Raw genomic sequence first — 13,356 nt, forward strand, 5'->3', positions numbered from 1 at the left:
TCTTGGCTCACTGCAACCTCTGCCTCCCGGGTTCAAGCAATTCTCCTGCCTCAGCCTCCTGAGTAGCTGAGACTACAGGCCCACGCCGCCACGCCTGGCTAATTTTTTTGTATTTTAGTAGAGATGGGGCTTCATCGTGTTGCCCAGGCTGGTTGCGAACTCCTGAGCTCAGGCAATCCACCCCCCTCGGCCTGCCAAAGTGCTAGGATTACAGGCATAAGCCACCGTGCCTGGCCGGCACCTTTAAAATGACGCCAATGAAGCTTATGATTCTGGGGTCTAGCTGCTCTCTTCGTTGCTGAATAGGTGGATCACTATGCAGATCTGTTCTACTTGGTGGGCATGCTTTCTGAATATTTTTCTAAAGGTGCTGTAACTTTTGTTGCTTTCATTATTATACAAGTAAAATGTTTATTGTTGCAAGTTTTAGAAATGTAGAAATGCCAGATAAAAAGCAGTCACCTGCAAACTCACTGCTCAGAGGAAGCCCTATTAAGATTGCATCATGTAGCTCTTCAGACTTCTGTCTGTGCGTGTTTATATGTGTAACACAAACATTGCCAGCACTAACCACCTTGCATGTACAAATGAGGTCACATTTTCATGAATACCTAGATTTTGTAGACCACACTCCCCATCCAAATAACATCAGTGCCTCAGTGTATTCACCTCTAGCCCTGTCTTCCTGTAGCCTTCCCCATTTATTTTTGAAGCTCCCTAGCAGCTGCTGCACACATTTTGCACTTCATGCCTTTCTTCTCTCTCCTTCCCATCATCCTTTGGGGCTAGAAGGAACCACACTTCTCCCAGGCCTGGATATCATGGCCTCCATCTACCTTAGAGCTTCAAACTTCGGCTACATGGCTGTCGCATGTGGAATGGGGGAGCTTTCTACATTATAGGAGATCTGCATGGGCTGGGTCCTCGTTTGGTCCTTGATTCAGTATGTTGAAAGGGAGAGAAAAAAGAATTTGGAAAATCCTCTTAGGAAACTGGCTTGACTTACAGGGCAAAGGCCAATTTTGAAGGTCAAAGACTGCGTGCATATTAAAGTCCTTCTCCTTGCATTCTTTTTGTAATAATTCAACTCTCTCTCCACGCGAATGCTGTGGAACAACTAGGAAGAAACTTACATATTTGGAAAAGTAACTTTAAAGAGTAGGCTATCAGTCTAGGCAACATAGCGAGACCACGTCTCTACAAAGAATAAAAAATTAGCCAGACGTGGTGGCACACACCTGGAGTCCCAGCTACTTGGGAGGCTGAGGAGGGAGGATTGTTTGGGCTCGGGAGGTGGAGGCTGCAGTGAGCTGTGATCATGCAACTGCACTCTAGCCTGGGCAACAGAGCAAGATCCTATCTCAAAAAAAGTATATTAATACTTTTCCAAAATATTACCTCTATAGCATATAAGAATTTCTATAACAGGTGCTTGTGGCAGGTTGTTTGCAAGTCTCACAGGATCAACATCCACTGAAGTGTAGCCTGGACTAAAATGCGGGCTCCTCCCTTTCAGACACATGGTGTGGCACTTCAATTAGTCAGGTCTTCTTTCACAGCGCTCGGTGCAGACTTCCTTTTTCTTTTGTTCATTAGTCTTCCACATCTCTTGTTAAGTTTATTCTTGTTTGTTCTTAGAAGTTTTATATTTTTTGTTTTAAATTTCAATAATGCCTTCATTCTGTCTTTGAATTAGTTATTACTGTTATGTAGGAAAATCACCGATTTTGTATTTTTATTTTTAAATTTTAGAATCTAAATTTATTATTATTATTATTATTTAAAGATGGGATTTCACTATGTTGGCTAGGGTGGTCTTGAACTCCTGGCGTCAAGTGATCTGCCCGTCTCAGCCTCCCAAAGTGCTGGGATTATGGGCATGAGCCACTGCTCCGGGTCAAAAATTTAAATTGTTTTATTTAAAAATTTGTATTTTTAAATTAACTCTTATTAGTGTTAATAGTTCTCTGGTATATTCTTTCAAGTTTTCCAGATACGTAGTCACATCATCTCTAATATTTCTACCTTTCATATTATGTTGTTATTCTATTAAGCTAACTAAAAGTGGTGGAAGTAAGCATTCTAGCTTGTTCCTGGTTTCAACGGGAATCTCAAAGTGCTGGGATTACAGGCCTATTTTTTTTTCACCATTAATCATGATGTTGACTACTGGTTTGAGATATTTTTCCTTTTAATAATGTGAAGAGAGTATCCTCCTAATAGTACACTGTTTTTGTTTTACTCATTTGCAACACAGGAGTACCTTGCAGGTACTGCAGGGTCAGTTCCAAATCACTGCAATGAAGTGAGTCATATCAATTTTATGGTTTCCCAGTGCATAAAAAATGATGCTTACACTATCCTATAGTCTATTATGTGTGCATTAGCATTATGTCTAAAAAGTACATATCTTAATTTAAAAAATACGTTATTGGCTGGGTGCAGTGGCTCATGCCTGTAATCCCAGCACTTTGGGAGGCTGAGGTGGGCAGATCATGAGGTAAGGAGTTCGAGACCAGCCTGGCCAACATAGTGAAACCCTGTCTCTACTAAAAATACAACAACAACAAAAAATTAGCCGGATGTGGTGGCACGCACCTGTAGTCCCAGCTACTCCAGAGGCTGAGGCAGGAGAATCGTTTGAACCTGGGAGGCAGAGGTTGCAGTGAGCCGAGACCATGCTATTGCACTCCAGCCTGGGCAACAGAGTGAGACTCTGTCTCAAAAAAACAAATACCTTATTGCTAAAAAATGCTAATGATCACCTGAGCCTTCAGTGATTTGTAATATTTTCACTGGTAGAGGACTTTGCCTTGACGTGGTTGGCTGCTGACTGACCAAGGTGGTGGTTGCTGAAGGTTGAGGTGGCTGTGGCAATTTCTTAAAATAAGTTGTTAATAAATTTTGCCACGTTGATCAAGCCTTCCTTTCACAAAAGATTACTTTGCCCAGATTCATCAAAGGAATCACTGTGTATAGCAGCTATAGCCTTACAAAATGCATTTCTTAAATAAGATGACTTGAAAATTGAAATTACTCCTTGATTCATAAGCTGCATTATGGAAGTTGTGTTAGCAGGCATGGAAACAACATTTATCTCCTTATACATCTCCATCAGAGCTCTTGCAAGACCAGGTGCATTGTCAATGAGCAGTAATATTTGGAAAAGAATCTTCTTTTCTGAGTAGGAGGTGTCAACAGTGGGCTTAAAATATGCCATAAACCATGCTGTAAACAGATGTGCTGTCACCTGGGCTTCGTTTTTTCTTTTATAGAGCACAGGCATCTATAAATCTACAGAGTAGACTTAGCACAATTCTTAAGGGCCCTAGGGTTTTGGGAATGGTAAATGAGCATTGGCTTCAACATAAAGTCATCAGCTGCAATAGCCCCTAACAAGAGAGTCAGCCTGTCCTTTGAAGCTCTGAAGCCAGACATTGACTTCTCTCTAGCTATGAAAGTCCTAGATGGCATCTTCTTCCAATAGAAGACTGCTTCATCTATATTAAAAATCAGTTATTTAGTGTAGCCACCTTCATCAGGTATTTTCGGTAGACCTTCTAGATAACTTGCTGTAGCTTCAACATCACAGAAGTCCAAGTGCTGCCTCTCCTTGTACTTTTATATTATGAATATGGCTTCTTTCCTTAAGCCTCTGCTAGCATCCAACTTTTCTTCTGCAGCTTCCTCACCTCTCTCAGCCTCCATAGAATTAAAGAGGGTTAGGGTATTGCTCTGGATTAGGCTTTGGTTTCAGGGAATGTTGTGGTTGGTTGATCTTTTATCCAGACCACTCAAACTTTCTCCATGTCAGCAATAAGGCTGTTTCGCTTTCTTATCACTCATGTGTTCACTGGAGTAGGACTTTTCCTCTGCAATCACAAGTTGGCTAACTGCTTGGTGCAAGAGGCTTTGCTTTCAGCCTGTGTTGGCATTTGATATGCCTTCCTCACTAAGGTTAATAATTTCTAGCTTTTGATTTAAAGCGAGAGACGTGACTCTTCCTTTCATTGAGCATTTAGAGGCCATTGTAGCATTATTAATTGGCTTTATTTTGATATTGTTGTGTCTTAAGGAATAGGAAAACCCTAGGAGAGGAAGAGAGATGGAGGAAGGGCTAGTCAGTGAAGCAGCCAGAACACACACAACATTTATTGAATAATATTATATGGGTGCAGTTCATGGTGCCCCAAAACAATTACAATAGTAACATCAAAGATCACTGATCACAGATCACCATAACAGATATAATAATAATGAAAACATTTGAAATATTGTGAGAATTACTAAAGCGTTTGACACAGGGACATGAAGTGAGCACATGCTGTTGGAAAATAGTGTCGACAGACTTGCTCAAAGTGGGTTGCCACAAACCTTCAATTTGTTTTTGTTTATTTTTGAGACAGAGTCTCACTCTGTCGCCCAGGCTGGAGTGCAGTGGTGCAATCTCAGCTCACTGCAACCTCTGCCTCCCGGGTTCAAGCAATTCTTGTGCCTCAGCTTCCTGAGTAGCTGGGATTACAGGTGCAAGCCACCATGCCTGGCTAATTTTTGTATTTTTAGTAGAGATGGGGTTGGCCTCACCATGTTGGACAGGCTGGTCTCAAACTCCTGACCTCAAGCGATCCACTTGCCTCGGCCTCCCAAAATGCTGGGATTACAAGCATGAGTCACTGAGCCCAGCCCAAACCTTCAATATGTAAAAAGATGAAAAAAAGCAATATCTGTGAAGCACAATAAAAATGAGTTATCCCTGTATTTATCAGGAATGCATAATGAAGTTTATTAAATACTTTTTGATATCTGTTGAGATGATTATATGTTTTTTTTAGCCTATTAATGTAATTAATTACAGCGTATTTTTAAAATATGAAACCACCCTCACATTCCTAGAATAAATTTATTTTATGGAGTATTCGTCTCCCAATGTTCTGGGATATAATATTAATTTGTTAGAATTCTGATGTTTGGGACGGGCGCGGTGGCTCACGCCTGTAATCCCAGCACTTTGGGAGGCCGAGGCAGGCGGATCACGAGGTCAAGAGATCGAGACCATCTTGGCTAACACAGTGAAACCCCATCTCTACTAAAAATACAAAAAGTTAGCCAGGTGTGGTGGCGGGCGCCTGTAGTCCCAGCTACTCAGGACGCTGAGGCAGGAGAATCGCTTGAACCTGGGAGGTGGAGGTTGCAGTGAGCCGAGATTGCTCCACTGCACTCCAGCCTGGGCGACAGAGCGAGACTCCATCTCAAAAAAAAAAAAAAAAAAAAAAGAATTTTGAGATTTGTAGTGTTTTTGTGCTATGACTGTTAGGTTGGGTATCAGGGTTATGCTAGTTTTATAAAGTAAGTTATATGAATTTAAAAAATAAAAAAAGGTCTCTTTATTTTTTGAAACAGTTCAAACAGCTCCTGTTGTGGTTTGTGGGATCATTTTCTTTACCCCTTTTGTTTTTTAAAAAAGTAGACTTTATTTTTTAGAACAGTTTAAGGTTCACAGGAAATTTGAGTGGAGGCTACAGAGATTTCCCATATGAACCCCCCCGCCGCTATTATCAGCGTTCCACAACACAGAGGTACATTTGTTATAATCTACTCTATGTTGACACATCATCACCCAAGGGCCATCGTTCACATTAGGGTTCACTCTTGGTGTTGTACATTCTATGGATTTTGACAAATTTTGAAATAACACGTATCCACCATCATAGTGTTTTATAGAATAGTTTCACTGCTCTAAAAAATTCCCTGTGCTCTACCTCCTGCCTCCTTCCAGCCCCTGGCAACCACTGATCTTTCTACTATCTCCATAGTTTTGCCTTTTCCAGAATGTTAAATAGTCGGAATCACACATATGTAGCCTTTTCAGATTGGCTTCTTTCACTTAGCAATATGCATTTAAGTTTCCTCCATGTTCTTTCATAGCTTGAGCGTTCATTTCTTTTTAGTGCTAAATGATGTTTCATTGTCTGGTGTACCACAGTTTATTTATCCATTCACCTGCTGAAGGACATTTCAGTTGCTTCCAAGTTTTGTCAATTATGAATAAAGTTGCTATAAACATGCAGATTTTTGTGTGAACACAAGTTTTCAGCTAATTTGGGTAAATTCCAAGGAGTGTGATTGCTGGTAAATAGTCGGAATCAGTAAACAGCTGGTAGAGCGTGTTTAGTTTTATATGAAAATTCAAAGTGTTTTCCATGATGGTTGTACCATTTGGTTTCTCTTTATTGTTTTAATGTTAAAATTTCACCTGGATATAACTAGATGATCTGGCCTCTTTAAATAGTTTCCTTAGGCGGGGCGTGGTGGCTCACACCTATAATCGCAGCACTTTGGAGGCCAAGTTGGGAGGATTGCTTGAACCCAGGAGTTCAAGACCAGCCTGGACAACATGGCAAAACCCTGTCTCCACAAAAAAATTAGCCAGCATGATGGGATCTGCCTGTAGTTCCAGCTACTTGAGAGGCTGAGGTTGGAGGATCACTTGAGCTCAGGAGGTCGAGGCTGCAGTGAGCCAACTGTGATTGTGCCACTGCACTGTAGCCTGGGTGACAGAATGAGACCCTGTCTCTAAATAGATAGATAGATAGATAGATAGATAGATAGATAGATAGATAGATAGTAGATAGATAGATAGATAGATAGATAGATAGATAGATAGATAGATAGCTGAGTATTTACTAAGTCACTTTTTGATCTAAAGAGTTAATTCTTCAAGTCAGGAAATTTTCTTTATATTTCTTTAATGATTGTTTCTCCATGGGCTCTATTCTCTATTTCTGGAATGCCTATTATATAGGTATATTTGATTTCTGGATCTTTCTTTTCTTTCTCTCTCTTTTAATCTATTTATTTATTTATTTCTGCGTTATAGGGAAGGTTCTCAAAGCAATCTTTCCGGATTTGGTTTTTAATTGGAAAATAAATTTCCTGTTTTTGCATATTTTCCATATTCACATATAGATTGACTTCTGGAATTCTATTTACAATATAAATTACAGAATTTTACTGTTTTTGTTTCTTAGATTCTAGTAACCCTAACGATAAAGATATAATAACTTACGTCTTTTTTCGTATGTCTAGAAATTATTATATATTTGCTCACTTTACGGAGGGACCTAGATCTACATTGGTTTGGAATTGAGATTTGAAGTGGGTCCTCTAAAAGATACGTAGATCATTTTCAAACGTGTTGGTTCCAGGCAATGGGAAAAGAAGAAATATGGAATATTTATAGTTTAGTTTTCTAGATTGGGAGAGATCCAGTCGACCACGATTAGGGCAGGATGAGCTTCTGAGAAGAGGAGAGAAGTTTGCTGTTCTGCTGCGCAACTTCTTTTCACTGTTTGTTGAGGCGGTCCAAGGTCGGCTGGAAGAATGTCCCCCCTTCTCTAACTGTCTTGAGCACCTGGGTTAGAAACCTGCTGGCCAATGTCCTTGCTTTTCTGTGCAAACCAAAAGATGAGCTGAGCCTTGGCCACCTTCTCTGTGAGCAGGCACTCGCGATTCCCAAGGTTGCTCAGTTTTTTTCCCGCTTATCCCCATCTCAGCCTTTTTCCTAGTCCTGGCTGTCTATTATGGGGCTTTAGGGAGACTCTCCTGGGGCGTATCCTCCATTATTTCCCAGGAATGTCCTTCTTTAGTCAATACACCCATCAGCCTGGTTCTATTTGCACTGTATCTTGTTGAAATTCCTTAAAGTTTATGCGCCGGTAATGTGATTTTTTTTTACTGATTTCTAGAGTGGAATAGGATTTTTATCTCTTTCTCTGTTTCAATAGGAATTTGGAATAGGGAGGATTTAAATGCATGGGTCCAAATTATGATCTGTAAACAACCATCAGATACTCTTAACTTTTGACAGGTCAGAATACAAAACTGATTTATTTACAGTGTCACCACTAGGTGGTGCCACCAATTAGTGAAAACAATGTGGTTGCTATGGCTGGACTTCCAAGAACCACCTGCAGCTACTACAAGCACAAATTTGTGAGTTGTCTGGAACTTCTATTCACCTGTGCATATTTACATGAGCGTGTGCACACACAATTATTGGTGTATAAGTTTTCCCACAGAGCAATGTTGATTTATAAGCATGTGCATGAGTCTGTGTGCCCTGGAAAGTATGGGCATGAAGCTAAATAATATGAGTTTCAAAAAGCTTACCCATCGGCTGTGTGGTCTAGAACTCCCATTCCTTGGCTAGGAAGTCCCAACCCTGGGGAAGAAATACAATGACAAGCTTTTCTGAAGCGGGGGATCCGGAAACACAGCCACAGTGTCCTTAAAGTTATCAGTACTGCAAACCCTCATGTACAGTATACAGTCAAGCCTCCAAGAAGGTCTCTGTCACTTCTTTTTTTTTTTTGACACTGGGTCTTGCTCTGTTGCCCAGGCTGGAGCACAGTGGTATGATCTCAGTTTACTGCAGTCTCAACTTCCCAGGCTCAAGCAATCCTCCTGCCTCAGCCTCCTGAATAGCTGGGATTATAGACATGTGCCACCATGCTCAGCTAATCTTTTGTATTTTTTATAGAGGCAGGGTTTCGTCATGTTTCCCAGGCTGGTCTTGAACTCCTGGGCTCAAATGATCCACCCCCCTCAGCTTCCCAAAATGCTGTGATTACAGGCTACTGCACCTGGCTGTGTCACTTCTTAACATTTATGCCTAGTGTTCCTTTATTGGAACACTAAGCATGTGAGAGTTATTTTTATCATACTGATCAAGGTCATTGCCAAGGTCTGATTGCAAAAATTAAAAAAATTGCAACCTTAGGCATAAATGGGTTAAGTCATGGAGGACTGTATTCTCAATGGCTGCCCCTCACTGCCCCCATGAGTGCCCAAAGTATCTAATCAAATGTTCACTTTGGGATCCTACTACCCAGATGGGGAGTGAACCTGCACCTAAGGAAACAGATGTCGTGTGTATGTGTGTGTGTGAGGGGGCACACCCAACCCCTGCGCCCTCCAGGTTTATTCGCATCTCCACCTCATCTTCCCGATGTCTCTGTGGAAGGCCCTGCTGATCTCGGGCTGTCACTCTGGAGGGCTCCCTCACTGCAGGGGCAGTGCTCTGTTGAGTACCTGCTGTACAGATTAGCGCACAAGGCTGGGGCAACTTAGGGAAGTCTTTCCCTTCTCTGGCCTCAGTTTCTCCATCTGTCAGTGAAGGCTGAGTCTGGGTGATTCCAAGGGGCCCTTTGAGCTGATTGAAGTTCTTCAAGCTCGTAGTTGTAAGGTCCTGCCCCGCCGCAGCGGCTGGTGAGGGGTGGGAGTCTTCCTGAAGAAGTTCTGAGGACGAAAATCCCATTTGACTTCCTCCTCCTCCTCCTCCTCACAGCAGACTTCCCTCCTTAACTTCCCTGGGGAAGGCAGCCGGGCTCCCAGGGCCCCAGGAGTCTGCAGGAGGAGTTCTTACTGCAGCACCATTTAAAGTTCAAGTGGCTCCCCCAAGGGCCAAAGAAGTGCCGGGATTCATTAGACCTGCTGCCCCTGAGCCCAGTTTGGTTGAAGGGAATGTTTAGCCTTTTCATCTGGCGAGGGGTTTCAATAAGGGTTGGCGGCCTCCCTAAGAGAACTCACCTCAGGCTGAGGCCAGAGGGGGAAGGGTCCCTGGAGGTCACCTCTTGCTCTGGGAGTTCTGCAGAGGAGACCGGCTGGATCAGGGCAAGGGGTTTGCCCAACATCACAGGGTGGAGGTGCTGCCAGAACTCAGAGAACCAGCCTTGCGGTGTCTGCAGACATTCCTCCAGGCGGTAGGGAGATGAGCCTGGAGGGAGGGGCTGGGGACTCAGCCTGGAGGGACCCTGCAGAGCCAGACACAGAGCTGGGGCTTTGGGGAGCCCCCCTGCGTGTGAGGAAGAGCTTGGAGAACAGCCCAGCACGCCCACAGCAGAAAGGGTTGCCCAGAGACAGAGTGAGCACCTGTTGCTGAGGTCTGTCAGCAGGATGGGACGGTGCCTCCCAGGAGGAACAGAGGGGATTTGGGCCTGGCGGGTGGGCTTGGAGGGACAGTCAGTACTGCTCAGATCCTGCCGCTCTGTAAATGCTCCACTAGGTAGGAATAGCACTCATCACTGCTGGGCAGGGAGGGTGTGACAGAGCAAGGAGCATGCCATTTATGGCCAGTTGAGACTGTTGAACTGGGAACCAGGAGGCTGAGCCTGTGCCTGCCCTCTCTGAGCTCAGTGGCCTCCTTCTTGCCTCCCAGCAACCTTGGGCAGACACCCAGACCCTCCTGCCTCCCAGAACGGGCCGGATGGAGGACCTCCCCGGTTGGCCAAATCTGCCTGCGGTGCCTCCCTGAGCTTCTCAAGCTCATTGAGCTCGGGATGGCTCATCTGACAGAGCCTGACTCAGCCCCGGAGGGCTCTGCAGGCTGCAGGACAGGGAATCACAGACTCTCAGATGACAGTGTCTCCTGAGCCATGGAGTCCATTGCAGTAGTATCAATCGCAAACGTGACGGGAGCTGGTGTTGCTGCTTTACGCATCTCAACTCCTTTAGTCCTCAGAACACCCTATTGAGGAAGGAACTGTTATCAGCCATTCTACAGAAGAGGAAACAGGACAGAGAGGTTAATAACTTGTGCATAGTCTCAGAGCGAGTGAGCTGTGTGGCTCCAAAGCCCGTGTTGTTCATCTCTGTTCCACACGGTCTCTACAAGAGGAGACTGAAGCCTGGAGAGGGAAGGTCACTGAAACAGGCAGCAGGAGGGTTTCTTTCCTCTAGACTCAGGGCTCCTCCCTCAACCAGATCCAGCCTGACAGCTCCTCTGTCTCCACCCGGCCTCCCTGCCAGGCCTCCTCAGAGTTAACAGCGGCCTGGCCTCACCCTTGGCCAGCAGTTGCAAGTCCAAACAGGCTTCGCCCACATTCCCTGGCTGCTCTCCAGCCCGCAGCGGAGACAACAAAGTTCAGTGACTGAGAGGGCTGAGCGGAGGCTGCTGAAGGGGAGAAAGGAGTGAGGAGCTGCTGGGCAGAGAGGGACTGTCCGGCTCCCAGATGCTGGGCCTCCTGGGGAGCACGACCCTCGTGGGATGGATCACAGGTGCTGCTGTGGCGGTCCTGCTGCTGCTGCTGCTGCTGGCCACCTGCCTTTTCCACGGACGGCAGGACTGTGACGTGGAGAGGAACCGTACAGCTGCAGGGGGAAACCGAGTCCGCCGGGCCCAGCCTTGGCCCTTCTGGCGGCGGGGCCACCTGGGAATCTTTCACCATCACCGTCATCCTGGCCACGTCTCTCACGTGCCGAATGTGGGCCTCCACCACCACCACCACCCCCGCCACACCCCTCACCACCTCCACCACCACCACCACCCCCACCGCCACCATCCCCGCCACGCTCGCTGAGGCTGCTGCCGCCGGTGCCTGTGGACAGCAGGTGCCCCTGCCCTCCCATCCGTTCCCAGGACAAGTGGACCCCATGTTTCCCTGTGGAAGGATGCGTCTCTGGGGTGAACGAGGGGAACAATAGCCTGGGGCTTGCTCCAGCTGCATTTGTGTGCTATGCCCCAGTGTACTATGGCAGCAGAGAATGGAGGAACACTGGGGCCTGTGGTGCTGAAGGGTTTGGGGAGTGGAGAGCAAGGGTGCTCTTTTGGGGCTGGACAGCCCATCTTGTGACTGTGACTCCCAGTGAGCCCCAGAAGTGACAAGCATGTCTTGGCAGAGCCAACACACAAGTGGATGTGAAGTGCCCGTCTTGACCTCCTCATCAGGCCGCTGCAGGCCTCTGGCAAGCAGGGCACTGGGAGAGGCCCTGAGAATGTCCTTTTGGTTTGGAGAAGGCAGTACGAAGCTGCACAGTCAATTCATCGGTGCCTTAGTCCAAGAAAATAAAAACCACTAAGAAGCTTTTGTGAAGAGGCTCTTGATTACAGCATAGTGGGAGGGAGGGAGCTGCCTGGCCTGCGTCCTCATTGCCCTGGGACCTCCCTCTCTGATGAGAAGAAGGTGCCTGGAGCAGGTGGCTTCTGTCTGGTTCTTAGGGGCTGGTTGTGGAGTGGGAAGAATTGGGTGGGCTCTGTCTGATCTCTGAGGGAAGATTCAGGGTTTGCACAAAACCCTGCCCACAGCAGGTCCTGTGTGCACCAGCAGGGCTCTGGCCTTCCGTGGGACAGTCCAGGGCCTCGGGGAGAGGAAGGTTGGAGCCGCTGCGAGCCTGGCTCCCCAGGGCTCTGCCCCTGTACTTTTTTCAGCCCATGTCCAGGGCAGACTGAGCTCTGAAACTCGAGGAAGCCCCATCCACAGGCTGCCTTGAATCCAGTTTCCTTGGTAACTGGATCAGGGTTTCTTCTCCAAGCCTTGCATCTTCAGCCATCCTGCCCCAGCTGGTGCCTGTGCGTGGTGGGAAGGCTGGGAGGCAGCGAGTGGAGTTCTTTAAAGTGGAGGCTGTGGTGCCGGGGTGCTAGGTGTTGGATGGCCTTGGGAGAATGCTGGGATCTCACTTTCCGCTTCTCTGCAATGGGGTGGATAACAGAGATGCCCCCTTGCCGAAGCCTGGAGGCTCGTTGGAATATGCTCTGTGAACAGCTGGTGGGATCCACAGCAAGGAAGGAAGTCTGGCTCTGAGGCCTTCAGCCTGTGCCTGTGAGCTGAGGTGGGAATTGGGGGGAGACGAGGACTGGGGGCCAGGAGAGGCAGTGGGGAGGGGCTGGAGAGCAGGCCAGAGAGTCAGGGACTTGGTGACTCACCGGAATAGAATGTCCTCTTTCCTTTCTATTTCCCAGTGGATTCTCTGTGAGGGCTGGAGGAGGAGGGAGTGAGAGAGAGGGAGGCAAATTCACACTGATTTCTCCCGCCTTAGGTTTCTGGGTTGGGAAAGTGGACCCTAGGCTGCCGTGCAGTGTCCTTCAAATCCACCCCCTTCTCCATTCCCATGCCCTGCCTAGCCCAGCCCCCTCCATCTCCCTCCTGGATTCCTGCCAGCCTGCTCCCTGCAGCCCTGCCCCTTTCCCAAGCATCTCCAGGCTGATTTCACAGATGAATCAAAGATGGGGAGGAGGTTCCCCGAAAGCCGGAAATGGAAAAGGAAGCCTATGCAGGGCGGGAGAGAACCCACTGAGCAATTGGCCTTTCAAAAATGCGGAACCACTCAGACAATCTGCAGGCGGCCTACAGCTGCGTGTACACAGGAAGAACAGGCAATGAGAAATCAAAGGAACAAATGTTCAAGCTCGAGGCATAGCCTCCTGGTGCCCTCTATCACCCCAGTTAAGGAGGCGATGTTGGGAACTCAACCTGAAACCACAGGCCCTGCAGATCAGCCCATCGTCTCCTTCCTTCTGGTCATCCCAGTTAATACGAATAATCCAAGGAATTGGCTTCCTGTCATGGCCCACAGCCTGCT

General features: G+C 46.6%; 1 protein-coding gene across 1 annotated transcript; it reads left to right on the forward strand.

Moving 5' to 3' along the window:
• Window positions 1-10,887: 10,887 nt before the first annotated feature.
• HRCT1 (histidine rich carboxyl terminus 1) lies at window positions 10,888-11,859 on the forward strand. Its single transcript, XM_032162635.2, has one exon. It carries the CDS (start codon window positions 11,010-11,012, stop codon window positions 11,355-11,357), a length of 348 nt encoding a protein of 115 aa, XP_032018526.1. The 5' UTR covers window positions 10,888-11,009; the 3' UTR covers window positions 11,358-11,859.
• Window positions 11,860-13,356: the final 1,497 nt, after the last annotated feature.

The sequence above is a fragment of the Hylobates moloch genome, unplaced genomic scaffold (assembly GCF_009828535.3).
Source record: "Hylobates moloch isolate HMO894 unplaced genomic scaffold, HMol_V3 SCAFFOLD_10, whole genome shotgun sequence".
Lineage (NCBI taxonomy): Eukaryota > Metazoa > Chordata > Mammalia > Primates > Hylobatidae > Hylobates > Hylobates moloch.

What these genes read in the sequence shown, in the direction of transcription:
- HRCT1 (XM_032162635.2), top strand. Translation starts at nt 11,010, where the DNA reads ATGCTGGGCCTCCTGGGGAGCACGACCCTCGTGGGATGGATCACAGGT.